We start from the raw sequence: 17,835 nt of genomic DNA, 5'->3' as shown, positions 1-17,835 counted from the left end.
AGAACAGAAGAATGAGATTCAAAACTGGTTTATTTTGGGAATTCAATAATTTACAGAACAGAACTTAGTTTCTCAGAGAAGAGCAATAGGATTTGATTTATTATTTATTAGCCATGTAAAAAACAGTGAATTTCATTTCATTTACTGTCTTCATTGTATTTCTGCAGCATTTTAAGATGGAATCAAATATTACTGCATTTCTGTTAAAAATGTAGATTACTGAATTGTATCTGTTGTTTAAAATGACAACTGTCAAACAAGAAAATAAACAAGTGAAATATCTGCCAACTTTGACAGTTTATTTTGGTGATCAAGGAAAAGTATTTTTAAGAAAACATTGTATGTAAATCATAATTTTCATTTCACCAAATGATCATGTTCATGAATATTCTTAAAAAATATGGAAAAACTCTTGTGTGTGTTTATTTCCTTGGGGTCAGGGTTGAGCCAGTGTGTTGGACGATTGTTCAAAAACTTGTAGGTCTTGGGTCACATATTACCAAAGGTTGAAAAACAAGGTCAGTGGGACTGACATGGCAAAGCATCTAGTCAAAAGCAAGAGTCCCTTGTGTATGGTATAAATCCTGGCAATATATATCTCATTGGACCCTGTATTGTGATGCCAGCCCTGTTATTTGGGTGGGGTCCATGGGGGCTGTGCCCCAGGAGGTGAGGATTAAGCCCCAGCAAACCTTCTACGTTTCAGGACTGAAGTGAAATGAATTCGGTGGACTTCTAATTCAGTTCTCAGACTCCCAGATTGTAATATTTGTAGCGCTTCACGGGCTCCACCTGCAAATACCGAGCCCCAGCACCAATTCGAGCTGGTGACGAGCTGTGTGATACCCATCTACATTAGCCAATCAAGAGCAGAGAAGGAGGATGAAAAGCTGACATTCATTTTTGTTAACCCAAGCAGGAGCAGACGTAAGACTGTAGAACAATGTAGGCTTCTCTATTTATTTCAAAGAATGTCTTTCTTGCACCAATTTTGATTTCCTTGTAAAAGTAAGAAAATGGCTTTCAATTGTCGAAATATTTCAATTAACCTTTTACAGAGTTGAATTTCAGCTAACCAAATTACTTTTCAAAATGGATATATGACATTCCGTTTGTCTTCAATTTCATAAAAAAAAAACGAACGGAACTTCGTAAGGAAGTGGCAAACCATGAAATTTGCTTGGGCGTTATGAATCTATATGATAAGTGAACCGGACAGACGACAGATTACAAGTAATAACTTGTTACAAGATGAATTATTACAAAGAGTTAATACTGAATGATTAGCTTCATTTAGTACGTTACGGTGATTTCAAGGTGGCGTACTTTTACAAACCAACGAACAGTCAATCTGGGGAAATTAGCAATTGAGTTGAAACTTTGTCTTGAAATGTCATTTAGAAGTAGATAGAACATTAAATAAATAAGAACACTATATAAGAAAGGAGTAGTGTAAAAGTGTTCTTATTTATTTAATGTTGAAACTTGGTAAAATACAAAAGGTGCGGGCACACGAGCGGCCTTGGTCAGATATTTTTTATCTCTGATTAGAGTTTTGAGTAAAATCTCTCGTGTGCCCGTGTTTTCATGATAAGATTATTGCGGCCCCGACAAGATTGATAATTGTCTCTGATAGTTTTATCGTCTACAAGGCAGAACGTCAACATCCAATCAAATTCATTTTTCTTTTAATTACATTGACAAGGTAGAAAACGATCGACGGGAGATTTTTGTCTCCTCGTGTGCCCGTGCTAGTTGGTGAAACTCAAGACGAGACTCCAGTCGGAGACAAAAATCATCGACCAAGACCGTTCGTGTGCCCGCACCTTTTGACGATACTAACGCTAGATTCATAACATAGACACAAGATTTACTGCTTATTTAGGTACAGGTAGTTAAAGTATTATTAATTATAATAATATAATAAACTCTATATTTTATATGGGTCAAAATTAGGCCCAATACACAAGGACATGACCGTTTAACATTCAGCCTATTGGGATAATAAAATGAATGAATGAGGGAAAAATACACAATACCTCGATGGACAACCTGTTTAACAAATACACAAGTACATGTATATTAAATGGACAGACTATGTTGCTGTGATAAAGTACATCACCACAAAAGATGTACAAGCCATCACAATTTAACAATATATACAGAAAAACACATACACACAAGTACATGTGTATGAGATAATATAGGAATGGACAAGGCTTGTAGAGTACAGTTACCAATTATTATTCTACTATTCTAATAAAGTGGACTGCTCGTGGTTTTGTTTGATTCAAACCCAGATGTGCTTTGCTGAACCTTAACTTTTCATGACAAACTGTTTGCGGTCACTTTTAAAATATTAATATTATTGGTTTGTAAACATCTCCCACCGTATTAAAACACTGACTACTCCTGACGTCACAATAAATGATCCCTTGCCGTCTGTAAACAAACATGGCGTTCTAACTTGTCGACGTGTTCAAAACTTTATCTTTTACCTTCTAGGCATGGAATATTTAACTCGATGACGACTCAAAAATCATTCATCGGGATCAGATAACTTAATCTTCATTGCTGTTAAAAGATTTTACCGATTCGGTGCGTTGTTGTGCAGAATTTTTACAAAACTTATCGACTTGTGCATTGATTTTCCAACCGACTCGGCGACGAAGCAAGGAAGGAAGTTAGTAAATAAAAGAGGATAGACACAATGTATTAGAATGTTGTACTAAGTGTAACTTTGTTTGTCTTACTGACTTATTGTATTAGTGTTGGTTTTGGACAAGGGGACTTGTGTCAACTTTTTGTCTTCGAAATTTTCCCAGATTGATTGATATTTTTTAGTGAATGAAATTTTGGAAACTTTGAATGAACTTGGAAAATATTAAATTCATAAAAAAATAAGAAACATATAAAGGAAATAAACAGATTTTACAAGCTAAAATAATTCACAGTACCTGTAGATCTAGGCTTATTTATGAAATTAGGAATTTTCAACTCAACAACTAAAATTTGACCATGAGAAGAAACACAATAACTCTGATAAAATATATGATAGGATGTGGAATATTTTTGGCTGCCGGACCGACAATTATCCGATATCTATTTGGAAATTCCCGGCCCCGTGCAGATTTTCCCAGAGAGAGAAGGATAAATGTAGAAGATGGACCTAATCCAGGTGTTCCCGGAAATATTGGTGTAGATAATATGATTCAAGAAAAGGTGGGTTGGTGTCTTGGATTATTTTTAGCTGGTTCTTGGTTTTTAATACACGTCTCAGCAAATATAATCTACAAGCCACACTGCTTATATTTTTTTTAATATTTGAGCATTTTTATACGTCCACATGAAATTGGGGATGTATATTGTCGTCATCCATGTCCGTCCGTCGGTCGGTCCACAATTGCTCTTAAACATTCTAGAAGGCACAATTCTTGACAGATTTTGATGAAACTTGGTATGATTGTTAAATCACTCAAGAACCCAATTGAAAATCAAGAAAATCAAAAAATAATTGGTATGAGTTATTGCCCTTGTTCTTGTTCAATTTGAGCTTTTAAACACTAGAAGGTTCAATTATTATTTCATACTGGTAATTGTTACTGTACTGCCAAATATTTTTATTTAAAAGCAAAGTTGCCAGTGGGCGTATATTACCTTGCCTGAGTGACGAGCTTTCTTTGAACAATGTTATGGAAAAAGTATATTGTCCTCTAATTCTACAGTGTTGAGTAATAAAAGAATATGATATTTTTAGGTGACCTGTTTCTAAAAAACACATTTCCAAAATATCTGTTATAGTAAAGTTAAGGAAGAACCAGTTATAGGGCTGGGTAAAAATGATCCAAATATCAATTATCGTCTCAAGGAATTTATAATTACAATTATCGATTATCAAGTTACATTTTCTTCACTGTACCCGTTAACAAGTAATGATAATAATAATAATAATAATATACTTCATTTGTAGAGCGCCTACAATCCAGCAAAAAATACTGCTCCGTGGCGCTATTTTCACATTTCAGCACACAACCTAACGACAATAAAGTATAATGACCGCTCAAGTCTGCCATCGATAATCGATCTCAATTTTGTAATCAATACCCAGCCCTAACCTGTAAGCTTATCTGAAAAATTGTCACCAACAGCAGACAAGCCTTGTTTGTTAGATTGATATCACTTGATGCAATGACGAAACCAAATTATGAACATACAAACGAGGAACAACTTAACAGTTAAAATTTCTTGGAGGGGTCTATTAGCTTACTTGACTCATTTAGATACAAACAATGATAAATTGTTGAATTAATTTAGATCTTAGTGAAGACAAACTGTTTAAAAATTAACTGTATTATCAGTTGTCTAATTACAAATTCTACTTGCTCCTCTCAGATTCACCACAAACAATAAGATGTTTAACCACACCTCATCCATGTTAGGTTAGGTCTGGCAAGACTTGAAAATAGTTCTACCAGTGGCGGCGCCAGTCGGGGTACAGGTATTTTTCTCCAAAATATGTGTCAGAATGCACAAAATCAACCCATTTTTTTCCAAAATTTTTTGAGAGAACCCTCAGGCTTGCGACTATGACACCACCACAGAGTAGCCAAAATTTGAATTCAACCTCAGCAGTTGTCCCCCCCATTGAGTCAGTCTGCCCCCTATTTGTACCCTAAGGCTCGTGTCGCCAGTTCTACATTTCAATAATAAATTCTTTCAATGGATATTGGTTAAAAAAAAATTATTACATATTGGATAAATGACCGAGATGTTTTGAATCTATGTTTGAAGTCTTTGAAAATACACTGAAATGCATCTATAAGCTTATATTCCTAAAAAAGATACTAACAAAAACAAAATGAACAATAAAAAACTAATAAAAATAGAAATAAATTACAAGCTGATCTCATATATACAAACACACCTTCTAACCACATCTATTTGCAAGGAAATGTAAACTAAATATTACAAAACTTTAAAGAAAGAGTCATTAAGTTTGAAGCAAAAACAGAAATCTTACTTACAGTTAGTAACCACATTTATTTAGTGGGCAGATTAGAGAAAAGTTGAATATACAGCTTCCTTTCTGATTCCAATAAACAAATAACAAAAAAAATAAAGTGGCAGTAAATTAGTCCAGTAACAAACCCTGTTATCACATTAATTTATTTTCGAGGAAAGGTGTGAAAAATTATATTTTGAGGTATGGCACCTTTCTTAGCAATAAACATTAATCAACATATAACAACAGATTACATTTATTTGGTTAAAATTAAATTAAATAAGTTTTTGTTACACACCCTGTAACCTTATTTATTTTGAAGAAAGTAGTAGAGTAAAGATTAACTTGAAACGTGGACCAATATTGACTCTAATAGACTGACTCTGTTAATTCTGGTTATTGATACACTGTCATCTAGTTTAAATAGAGTACTAGACTATTATACAATTAATTTATACTCAAATATATTTGATAGAAGAAATAATTCAGAAATCAGCAGCGAATGATTTATAATTTAAATACCAGTACCAAATAAGACGAATAACTTTTCTTTTGACTTCAATCAAACTTGATAAAAATATTTCAATGTTAGAGCCAACGCTTACGCTGTTGCTTAGCCCGAGTTTATGCAGTTGCCTACTTGAGTTTACGCTGTTGCCTAGCCCGAGTTTATGCAGTCGCCTAGCCCGAGTTTACACTGTTGCCTACTTGAGTTTACACTGTTGCCTAGACCGAGTTTACGCTGTTGCCTAGCCTACGCTTACGCTGTTGCCTAGCCCGAGTTTACGCTGTTGCCTAGCCCACGCTTACGCTGTTGCCTAGCCTACGCTTACGCTGTTGCCTAGCCCAAGTTTACGCTGTTGCCTAGCCTACACTTATGCTGTTGCCTAATCCATGCTTACTCTGTTGCCTAGCCCACGCTTACGCTGTTGCCTTGCCTACCCTACGCTTAGGCTGTTGCCTAGTAGAGTGCTACTTGAATACACCAAAAAAATGTAATTTAAATTTTAAATTTTTAGTTACTGATTTTGAGTTTAATTGCCATGTCTGACTAGAGACAGAGACTCTTCTAATATTTGGCTGTGATAATTCAAAAAGACACCATTCTTCTGTGACTGAAATTATAAAAAATATCATTAATTTGATCAATAAATTTGAACAGTGGCTTGGTGTGGATTTTATCCAGTTTTAAATATTCTTCCCAGACAAATTAGATTCAGAAATATATAAAGAATCTACAATTCAAAAATCATGACTTTTGACTTTTTCAAAATGGTGATGAATTAGTCGTCATATATTTTAACAGAAATGACAGATTTTATAAAATAAAACTTGTTCCGTTTACATTCTATGTATATTTTATTCTGTTGTTGTGATTTATTGGATTTGGTAATTTTAGTGGCATTTCCCTCTCTCTGTCTTTTTCTTCAGTTAAACAAGTTATTTATAGTCTCCATTTCAGTTTCATATGATCACAATGTAATTTCTTTATTCTACAAAATTAAGTTAAGTTAAGTGGCCCGATAGTTCTCACCTTTCCTGTTCCTTGGATGGAATATCAGCATGTTTAGGACTAGACAAACTGTCACTTCCTAATTGAGTTGCTGGAGCCGTGGTGGCTCAGTGAGTTAGACGCTTGCTCGCTAACCGGAAGGTCCATATTTCAATCCCAACAGTCGAGATAATACCTTCAGATTTTTCATCTAGGTTTCCCCCCTGTCAGTGATGCAGATAAGTGGGGCTAACATGGAAAAAGAGCATGGCTAAAGGCTGTGCACGTTAAAGATCCCTTGATAGTTCGAAATTGAAAAAGAGCAGGCTAATGCTGCTGTCCTGGTAAAATTTGCTCAGAATCTTTTTGGTATCACTAGTTTTTGATTAACGGGTATCGTCAAATTTGTTGGGGTAGATGTTTCGATCTGTTTTTCTATGAGTCTTTGTTCCATCCATGATCTGAAGAAATTATTATGCATCACATGTTCAAGGTCACCTTAAAATAAACCAAATGAAATACCCTGTTGCTATTCTGTCTTAATGTAGTGTTGTTACAGCTCTCATCTATATTTAACAAGGGAAAGGTTCATCTCTTGCTGCAGACCCCTGTTTCAGATACACCATCCTCATCTATAGTTTTCAAAACTTTTTTCTAGTCCTAAATGATTTGATATAGATTTACCCATATAATTTCCGAGTAAAAACAAACAGCTATTTCAACATAATATATTTTATTACCTTAAAACAAATACTACTGTGTTTATATTAGCCATGTGAACACTCTAAAATAGATACTGGAAGGACTAGATATTGATCTATTGATAAAATTGATTTATAAAACAGTTTCACCTGCTAAATTCAATAAGACTTGATCTGTTAACTTGATATTGTATTATAATATCTGTTTTCATTTGGCCTCAGCATTTTAGGATTTGTCTTGGATTGTTGTCCTCTAGGACATTGGGATAGCTCAGGTGGTAGCGAGTTGGATTGTTGTCCTCTAGGACAGTGGGATAGCTCAGGTGGTAGCGAGTTGGATTGTGGTCTGCTAGGACAGTGTAATAGCTCAGGTGGTAGCGAGTTGGATTGTGGTCTGCTAGGACAGTGGGATAGCTCAGGTGGTAGCGAGTTGGATTGTTGTCCTCTAGGACAGTGGGATAGCTCAGGTGGTAGCGAGTTGGATTGTGGTCTGCTAGGACAGTGTAATAGCTCAGGTGGTAGCGAGTTGGATTGTGGTCTGCTAGGACAGTGGGATAGCTCAGGTGGTAGCGAGTTGGATTGTTGTCCTCTAGGACAGTGGGATAGCTCAGGTGGTAGCGAGTTGGATTGTGGTCTGCTAGGACAGTGTAATAGCTCAGGTGGTAGCGAGTTGGATGGATTGTGGTTTGCTAGGACAGTGGAATAGCTCAGGTGGTAGCGAGGTGGATGGATTGTGGTTTGCTAGGACAGTGTAATAGCTCAGGTGGTAGCGAGTTGGATTGTGGTCTGCTAGGACAGTGTAATAGCTCAGGTGGTAGCGAGTTGGATTGTGGTTTGCTAGGACAGTGGAATAGCTCAGTCAAGTTGGATTGTCTGCTAGGCAATTACGTGCTGTGGGTTCGAATCCTCAGTGTAAGAAAAAATTTTAAGCCAATTTTGTTCTTGTTGAGCGAGTGATTTATGAAGTCAAATTTACTATTCATTGATATGACGTTGTCATGGGATGACGTAATTTCGTTATGAACCTTGCTTTCAGTGTTTCAACGAGGCATGAATGAGATCTATGATCAAGTTTCAGCTGGTATCTTACAAATAAAAAGTAACGTGTGATGTTTGATGTAGCAGCCCAGGTTTAAAAACAGTTGTATAGTAGTGGATATTAATTACCAGTATATATATATAGAGAAAAAACTCAATACAGTAAATCAATATTATTTTATTGTTACCAAAAGGCCAGATCAATTTATTACCAGTACCTTGTATTGCGGATTATTTCTTGACAAATTTTCTAATGGTTTTTTTTTTATCGAGACTGATGTTGTTATTTTTTGTGTAGCTTTTCTGATGTTTTTATTTTTTTTTCTGATTTCTGGAAAATTGAGGTAGGAGAATCTGTAAAACAAGAAAACAAATTGGTCTGGCCTAATGCACAATATAAACAATAAAGTGAAAATTCTGCATTCATTGAAATCTACATTCAATCCTTAAAGGGGCAGATGCGCCATTTTTTTGTCCAATCATTCTTCAGTCTCAGAAACGAGAATTTTTAGCTAAGCCAATCAGTAATAGTGTTCACAGCTCACTGTCAAAATTTGAGTCGTCTAATCCATATGTGTCCAGAATTATCTGCATTTGAAACTTAAAAAGACAAGTCCTATATAGAAAAGATATCTATAGAAATAGGAAAAGAAATTCCTAGTTTGATATATTTTTAAAGGAATTATGTGATTTTCGTACATTACTAGTACTTCTGAAGACTATTTACATATATTCAAGACTAAAATCAACACCCCAGAATGGTGTATCTTCCATGATGAAATGCTTGATATCTGATTGAATTGTTAAGAACACAATATGAATATTTATCTTTTAAAAAGAGTACTGGTACCCCATTTAACATTCATTTCAAATTATTAGAAAATATTTCTTTATCAACCAGCAATTCTTGAGACCTATTATTTCAGCAAGTTTCTTACATTGATTATGGAGGTTTCTGAGATAAATTCTAAGATTTTCTGTTCAATGATCAATTTAAATTCTTTTATTATATTGAAGGAGTTGAAACCAGGGTAAATCAAATATTCCCTAGCCCCAGGGCACTAGACATTACTTTTGATGAGAGAGAGAATTCTGAAATTCATCAATTCTTGATGTTTACAATCATGGATTAAGACGTCTATGAATGAGTTTAATGTAAAAATCTATCAGATAGCCGGTTTTTGGAAATACTAGGGAAATATTTGAATTTCTGATATGTGTCTATATATCACTTCAGTTTGTTTTCATTTTCCTTAAGGACATCACTTGGCTAGATTTCAGATACACAATCTTCATCAGGACATCTTTATAGAAATTTTAGGTTAACTTTCCATTATCGGAATTTATGATAGCTTATTAAATATAGTTTATCTCATACTGCTGACATGTTTCAGATACACAATCCTCATCAGGACAGCTAGTTTTAGAAATGGTTGTTAACATTCCAATATCGGAATTAATGATAGCTTATTACATATAGTTTATCTCATACTGCTGACATGTTTCAGATACACAATCCTCATCAGGACAGCTAGTTTTAGAAATGGTTGTTAACTTTCCAATATCGGAATTAATGATAGCTTATTACATATAGTTTATCTCATACTGCTGACATGTTTCAGATACACAATCCTCATCAGGACAGCTAGTTTTAGAAATGGAGGTTAACTTTCTAATTATAGGACTTAATGATAGCTAATTGACTAGAGCTCTTCTCATACTGCTGACACATGTTTCAGATACACAATCCTCATCAGGACAGCTAGTTTTAGAAATGGAGGTTAACTTTCTAATTATAGGACTTAATGTTAGCTTATTGACTAGAGCTCATCTCATACTGCTGACACATGTTTCTGATACACAATCCTCATCAGGACAGCTAGTTTTAGAAATGGAGGTTAACTTTCTAATTATAGGACTTAATGTTAGCTTATTGACTAGAGCTCATCTCATACTGCTGACACGTTTCAGATACACAATCCTCATCAGGACAGCTAGTTTTAGAAATGGATGTTAACTTTCCAAATTTTACTTAAGGCAAATAAGTAAAGTAAGAAAACTATAGTATATTGAATATTTATTAATGATATATTGCAGGGTTTAGATACAAATGAAATAAAAGAAATAGACTGGCATGACTACAAGGCTATAGCTGAGGAACAACAGAGGACAGGTTTGTGGGTGATTTTTAGGGGAAATTAGGGTAGGATTATTGGGTATGAGATGGAAGAAGGGTGTTGGTAGTATTAGTAGCTATATGTATAATGGTATAGAAATCAACTGAAATGACTATTTAGGGTGGAGGTGTGGGTACGGGGATGATTTTCACTCCTGCAATAAAATGACAATTAACATCAGAGAAAGAGAAGAATTGTAATAACTGTAATAAGATATATATCTATATTGTAGGTCTAGGAGAACAAGGTAGTGCCGTCATACTGACAGCAGAAGAAGAGAAGAAGAAGGGAGATCTATATAAAGTAAATGGTTTTAATGCCTACGCTAGTGATAAAATATCTTTACAGAGAGCTTTAAAAGATATTAGACATGAACAGTAAGTATTTCTAGCTTGAGGGTCCAGGGTTCAATTCTGGTATAGGTCTAGATAATACCTTATTTCCTTCTTTCAATGATGCAGGCCAGTTGTGCGAATGGGACAATAACTGAGGCCGTGTGTGCTACAGGCTGTGCAGTGTGCACGTTAAAGATCCCTCGACAGTTGGAAATCGAAAAAAGAGTAGGCTAATGCCACTGTCCTGGAAATATTTCCCTAACTGTACCCCTCATAGCATTGCCTGTCTTTATAGCCCACATGGTGCAGGACAATAGGACATAAAACTGCATTCATTTCAATTCAATTCATTGAAGATGCAAAATTTTAATATATGTCAACAACTCAATAGCTGCAAATAAGTTGAATACAAAACTGTCATTCAAGTTATGGCTTATTTCTACTTTAGATGTATCTGAACATATTGGCTATAGATATAAAATGTGTTATATATTATTGAGAGGTATTTTGTGTATTTTAGATGTAAAAATAAGAAGTATTTAAACAAACTACCTACAGCCAGTATTATAGTACCATTTCATAACGAACATTGGTCTACATTATTACGTACAGCTCAATCAGTCATCGACAGATCTCCACCTCATTTACTTCAAGAGGTCATCTTAGTTGATGATTTCAGCTCAAAAGGTAAGCTCATTAATGTTAACATAAAATAGTGATTAGCTCCGTGTTGTTACAGGAAGTTGTCAAGGGACAAAAGAAAGACTTCCCCTCTGGCCCGGCAGTCGATGAACATGTAGTAGTCGTGTAAGCATGGTCTGACGGCCATCTTGTTATCATCTTTTCATTCATCTGTATGTTTATGTTTGTGATGTCCCCCCGGGTTTTTATGTATTGTCTATCATCATAATAAATATCATCAACCATACATGACTTTTCAATTAACTCTATACAAGGCTCAGTGGCGGAGAGCCAGAGGGGGCAACCCCCCTCGCAGCCCCGAAAGCAACCTCAGATATCTCTTCTTTTTAACGTTCAAACACAGATAATTCTGTACACACATAGATTTGAAGGCTCAAATTTGATTTAGCCTGAAAACAATCCTACTTATTGCCTTCAAAATATCAAGTCAAATTCAAAGATTCCGAATAGAATTTGTGACAAATCAGTTACCAAATCAGATATTTTATTCTGAACTGATGAAGTATTTATAACAAGAATTACCATTCAAACAGAGATAATGAAAGACGCCTCACAAATTTAAAAGTTACCATGTCAAGATGTTTTTGATTTTAGAACATTGTAAACAACAGTTGGATGATTATGTTGCTGAACATTATACTAAAGTTCGTATTGTACGGGCGGAGAAACGAGAAGGGTTAATACGAACTAGACTATTGGGAGCCCGGGCAGCAAAGGGAGATGTTTTAATATTTTTAGATTCTCATTGTGAGGTCAATATCAACTGGTTACCTCCATTATTAGGTAAGAATTCATCTTTCTTGATCCACAAATCTTCTTCTCAAAAACTTCTCAAAGGTTAAACCAGATTTTGAGAAATTACAATATTCAACTTGGTCAATAAAACCTAAATTTAAGATCAATTTTAGTAAATGCAGATTTTATGAAACAGGGAATGTATCTATTCAGTTTTCAAGCCAACCTTTGTCATAATCTTTTAGCGAAATTTAGGGGTAGAGATCACATTAAATAACGGAACATAATTTTATGGTATACTACTCCTTAGTTTTATTACACACTATGTTTCAACAATCTACATTGTCATCTTCTACTACTCCTGGGTTTTATTACACACTACGTTTCAACAATCTACATTGTCATCTTCTACTACTCCTGGGTTTTATTATACACTATGTTTCAACAATCTGTGTAATAAAACTAAGGAGTAGTATACCATAAAATTGTGTTTGTTATTTAACCTTTGTCATAATATAGGGTAACAGTTTATTGTTTAGATATATTTAACTGAACATGGTCCATGACCTGGTTTTGATACAGTGTAGAAATAGACTAAGAACTAACAAACGGAACTGCAAAATGAAACCCGAAATTGACGAAATATTGGTAGAAGCTAATGAATTGTTGACATGAGGAAGTATATGAATTATAAGTGAGTAAGTATAGTGGGTAAAGCTTGTACTAATTAATTGTGTATATTTCAGATCCAATAGCTAGAGATCAGAAGACAGTTGTTTGTCCATTTATAGACGTGATAGATTACGAAACCTTCGCTTATCGTGCCCAGGATGAGGGGGCTCGTGGTGCCTTCGATTGGGAATTTTTTTATAAACGTCTTCCACTTCTACCTGAAGATAAAAAACATCCTGCTGATCCATTCAAGTAAGTTTATTATTCAGTTTATTATTCAGTTTATTATTCAGTTTATTATTCAGTTTATTATTCAGTTTATTATTCAGTTTATTATTCAGTTTATTATTCAGTTTTTATAAAAAAAAATGTACCAAATAAATATTATTAACTATGTGGACTCTCTAAAGGCAAACAAGGATGACAAACCTAAAAATAATTCTATTCTCATCTCACCAAATAAACAGTATTACAGAATGTTGTACTACTCAGTGTTTTATAAACTGGCATTAGAAGGAAATTAGTCTGAAATCTTAGAATATACGTTATATACCCCTGGTTCCCATCCTCAAAAGATCAAAAGAAATATTCGACTGTGTCGAAAATTAAAAGTTATATCATCCTATTTCAGTAAACAGTGTTTCAATATGGCTTGTTCACCTAGACATCCATATCAATATTAAAAACACAATTATTATGGATAGGTACTTCATTAGGTCATATATTGAAATGTGTATATTTTATTAGGAGTCCAGTGATGGCAGGAGGGTTATTCGCTATACATCAGGAATGGTTCTGGATGCTAGGAGGATATGATCCTGGTTTGGATATCTGGGGTGGTGAACAGTATGAACTTTCTTTTAAGGTTTGTTTCAGTTGATATGATATTATCTGTACTCTATGAATTGTTGATGACACATGAAAATTGTGTTGAAACATTATCTGGATGTATGTTATACTGGATAAATATACCTGTATACAGAGAGATATTAGAGCAACACTACTTACTCTCGACTATTAGCCAGCATCTGCTGTCGATTTTTTGGAGTGCATTTGATCACTTTTGGCGTGCACCAAATTTACTCTGTGTGAAATTTGTTTCTTAACTGGTGTTTATTATTTAAATTTTAGATTTGGCAATGTGGTGGAATGATGGTTGATTCACCATGTTCACGAATTGGTCACGTTTACAGAAAATTTGCTCCATTCCCTAATCCAGGAGTGGGTGATTTTATTGGTAGAAATTATAAACGTGTGGCGGAGGTGTGGATGGATGAGTATGCTGAATATCTGTATAAACGACGCCCCCATTATAAAACATTAGATGCTGGAGATTTAACGGAACAGAAAGCTATTCGTGATAAATTACATTGTAAATCTTTTAAATGGTTTATGACTGAAGTTGCGTTTGATTTAGTTAAAGTTTATCCTCCTATAGAACCTACTCCAATGGCTTCCGGTGAGGTAGGAAATTTATTTTATTTTCAAAGTTATACATATTTGTTTGTCTAAGGATTTTTTAAATCTTGTTTACCCCTGTGTAAGTGATGCAGGTTGAAGGGACTGATAAAGAGATAATATCTATTGTGAAGCCCTGTGTTAGTGATGCAGGTTGAAGAGATAAAATCTAATGTGTAGCTCGGTGTGCTTCAGGCTGTACATATTAAAGATCCCTCAATAGTTAAAATAAAGAGCATTATGACAAAATTTGGTTTAGTTCCATACTGTGTGACATTGTTGGTCTTTGTGAGACAAAATTAGATAGAAATATAGAGAAATAGATTGATTTGTTGTTTATATGAATATCTATTGTTTTTATATATTGAATAGGTACGAAATCAAGCCAATGAGAAATGTATTGACACCAGATTTAAAGGCCAGAATGAGAGATTTCAGCTAGAGAGTTGTATTAAAGATGGACAGGGAGCTGGTGGAGAACAGGTAGACTATCTCTTACTTAAACTCACTTTTAATCGAATAATACAGTGTGAATATATAAATACAGATCTGTTGTGCCTTGTGAACTCAAGTTATCATCCATGTAAAATATAGTTGTTTCTATTTTCCAATATATTTGTTCTGTTTTTCTTCAAAGATTTTCTCTTTTTTTCAGCAATTTTATATTTTTATTTTTTATATTTGAAACACTGTATAAGAAAAAAACAAATTTCAATTTTTCAGCAATTTGAATTTTCTTGGCATAAAGATATCCGACCTAAATCTCGAGCAGTTTGTTTTGATGCTGCTCATTCGGCGCCGAAATCTCCAGTAATATTATATAATTGTCATGGAATGGGTGGAAACCAGAGATTTAAATATAATTTGGTAAGTCAAACTCTTTCACCAGAAATATATATTTCTCTATTTGATATAAAGGGAGCCGCGATGGCTCAGTGAGTTAGACGCTTGCTCGCTAACTGCCATAAGTTGAGATAATATCTTCGGATTTTTCAACCTGGTTTCCAGTGATGCAGGTAAGAGGGGCTGACATGGAAAAAAGTGTCAAGTCGTTCGGATGGGACCGTGTGCTACAGGCTGCGCACGTTAAAGATCCCCCGACAGTTGGAAATTGAAAAAGAGCAGGTTAATGCTGCTGTCCTGGCAAAATTTCCCTCATTGCATGGCGTTGCCCATCTTCATTAGCCCACATGGTGCAGAAAAAGTAGGACATAAAACTCCATTCATTTCATTTCTATTTGACAAAAAACATCCACAAGCGAAACTGATTTTAAACCATGCTAATCTCTGTCAAGATAAAGTTGTTCTTGATGGAATCAAATACAAAGGATCTGTTTGTTTTAGATTGTACATGTTTAAAATAACATCCCTAAATAGTGAACAAAGATACATTTGCTGGGCCATTTTCTTTGGTCAATAGTTTAAGAAACTGGAATTTTTTAGTTAAGCCAATCAGTAATAGTGTTCACAGCTCATTAAGTCTTCAAATCCATGTGTGTCCAGAATTATCTACCTTTGAAATTCCTAGTTTAAAGAATTTTTATACAAAAGATATCTATAGAAATAGGAAAAGAAATTCCTAGTTGAGATATTTTTAAAGGAATTATGTGATTTTCATACATTTATAGTACTTCTGAAGACTATTTACATTTATTCAAGACTCAAATCAACCCCCCAAAAGGGCGCATCTGTCCCTTTAAATTGATTCTGGAGCATCTTTCTGTTTCTCTTTTCTTTTATTATTCTATCTTGTGAATATTTGAAATAGATAAATACTGTTAACTAGTGAGAAATTAAGTAGGATGAAAAACTTCATTTCATTTATCATATTTTCCCTATTTTCAGCAAACAAACCAGATATTTCATCCAGTGAGTGGTCAGTGTTTAGACTGTGATAAAGAAAATCTTGAAGTTTTTATGAATCCCTGTGATGCTGACTCAGAAACCCAAAAATGGAAATGGGAAAAAATAAATTTAAAAGATGTGAAAAAAGATTGGTCGTTACCTCTAGATTGATGCAATGAATGTATTTTGTTAAATTTATTTTTATTTTTCTTATGAAGTTTTATCAGTCATCTTGATGAAATTAAATGTCCTCCATTGTGCACAATTCATAGTGTTGAATAGGATGCAAGCCTTCATTTTATTTTATTAATGTTGAAATTATTTAGTCTAGGTTCAGGGCTCCATTTCTGGAAAAGTTTGTCCTTATTCATACTGAATTTGGATTGTAGAATTTTATAAAGAAATGGAAAATTTAAGATTGATTAATGGGGATTGTTTGACAGTCTGGTAAAAATGGCAATATTGAATAAATCCGGTCAGGGAGTTATCTTTGTGTTATGAACTTCATTTGGTTATTTTGTTCAAAAACAGTTGATTTTCTAATATTTTCACCATTAGCTTTAAATTGTATTCAGCTTTTCATTTAGGACTAGAATAGAAAGATTTAACAATAAACTCTATATTTTATATGCAAAAATTTATGAAAATTTAAATATTTTTTGTTTTGTTAAGTTTGATTCAAGTGCTCAACTTTTATTTCCAAATCCAATTTCATATTTGAAATGTTTCTTGTATGATGCTGGCAATTCCATTTATTTGTTAAAATCATGACCGTGTACTCTTACTGACAGGTGCTAGAAGATAATTATCACTGTTTAAACTGTATGAGATATCAATAGTGTTTTTATTGGTAATCTTATTTTAAAGGTACAACTACCTCTTAGGATGACCAAAAAATTCAAATTTCTAAACTAGGATAAAATTAGTCTTTGTTCATCAGTGGACTTACCTGGTGTTATAACTATACAACAGAATCCCTCTATAATCTAATAAATCCATAAAACTAAGTAATAATTTGTTAGACTAAGTAATAATTTGTTAGACTAAGTAATAATTTGTTAGACTAAGTAATAATTTGTTAGACTAAGTAATAATTTGTTAGACTAAGTAATAATTCGTTAGACTAAGTAATAATTTGTTAGACTAAGTAATAATTTGTTAGACTAAGTAATAATTTGTTAGACTAAGTAATAATTTGTTAGACTAAGTAATAATTTGTTAGACTAAGTAATTATTATTTAGTTTAATAGATATATCATGTTATATAAAGATTATATTCTTTAATCATGACACCTGGTAAGTCTAACTGATGAATTTATACATTCATTTGTTGACCAAGTTTGAGACTTTAAATTTTATCTTAATTTTAAGAGGTAGTATCCTTTAAACAGCTTCAGTTGAGCTGCTACATATTAAAGGGCTAGAAAACTTGTTTTGAATTTCTGATATATATTACCATTAGATTTGGAAGTGGTAATTAATTATTTTAATATTAAAGTTATTTTGTGATTATTTGAAATAAGTGCCTTACTACTATTATTAATATTATTATTGTATTAAAAAGATTGTAAGGAGGTTTTTCTCAAAAAAATTACCAAAATATGCTTTATCAATTAAGACCCTTTGCGATTAGTGACGTCATCAAACACTTAGTTTTAGTGAAATTGTAGGAACCACA

The 17,835-nt window shown here is 33.7% G+C and overlaps 1 protein-coding gene across 1 annotated transcript; it reads left to right on the top strand.

The window, feature by feature from the left end:
• Positions 1–533: 533 nt before the first annotated feature.
• Positions 534–16,704, top strand: LOTGIDRAFT_239085 (hypothetical protein; the record flags this gene model as incomplete). Its single annotated transcript, XM_009052941.1, has 13 exons — positions 534–568; positions 3,218–3,222; positions 5,177–5,181; positions 10,331–10,406; positions 10,643–10,787; positions 11,266–11,432; positions 12,042–12,230; positions 12,929–13,106; positions 13,602–13,719; positions 13,986–14,318; positions 14,685–14,795; positions 15,036–15,179; positions 16,158–16,704. 13 exons carry the CDS (start codon positions 534–536, stop codon positions 16,326–16,328), a joined length of 1,677 nt encoding a protein of 558 aa, XP_009051189.1. The 3' UTR covers positions 16,329–16,704.
• Between the last annotated feature and the right edge of the window lie 1,131 nt (positions 16,705–17,835).

This window comes from Lottia gigantea, assembly GCF_000327385.1.
Source record: "Lottia gigantea unplaced genomic scaffold LOTGIsca_192, whole genome shotgun sequence".
NCBI lineage: Eukaryota > Metazoa > Mollusca > Gastropoda > Lottiidae > Lottia > Lottia gigantea.
This window is presented reverse-complemented; position numbering and strand designations above follow the sequence as displayed.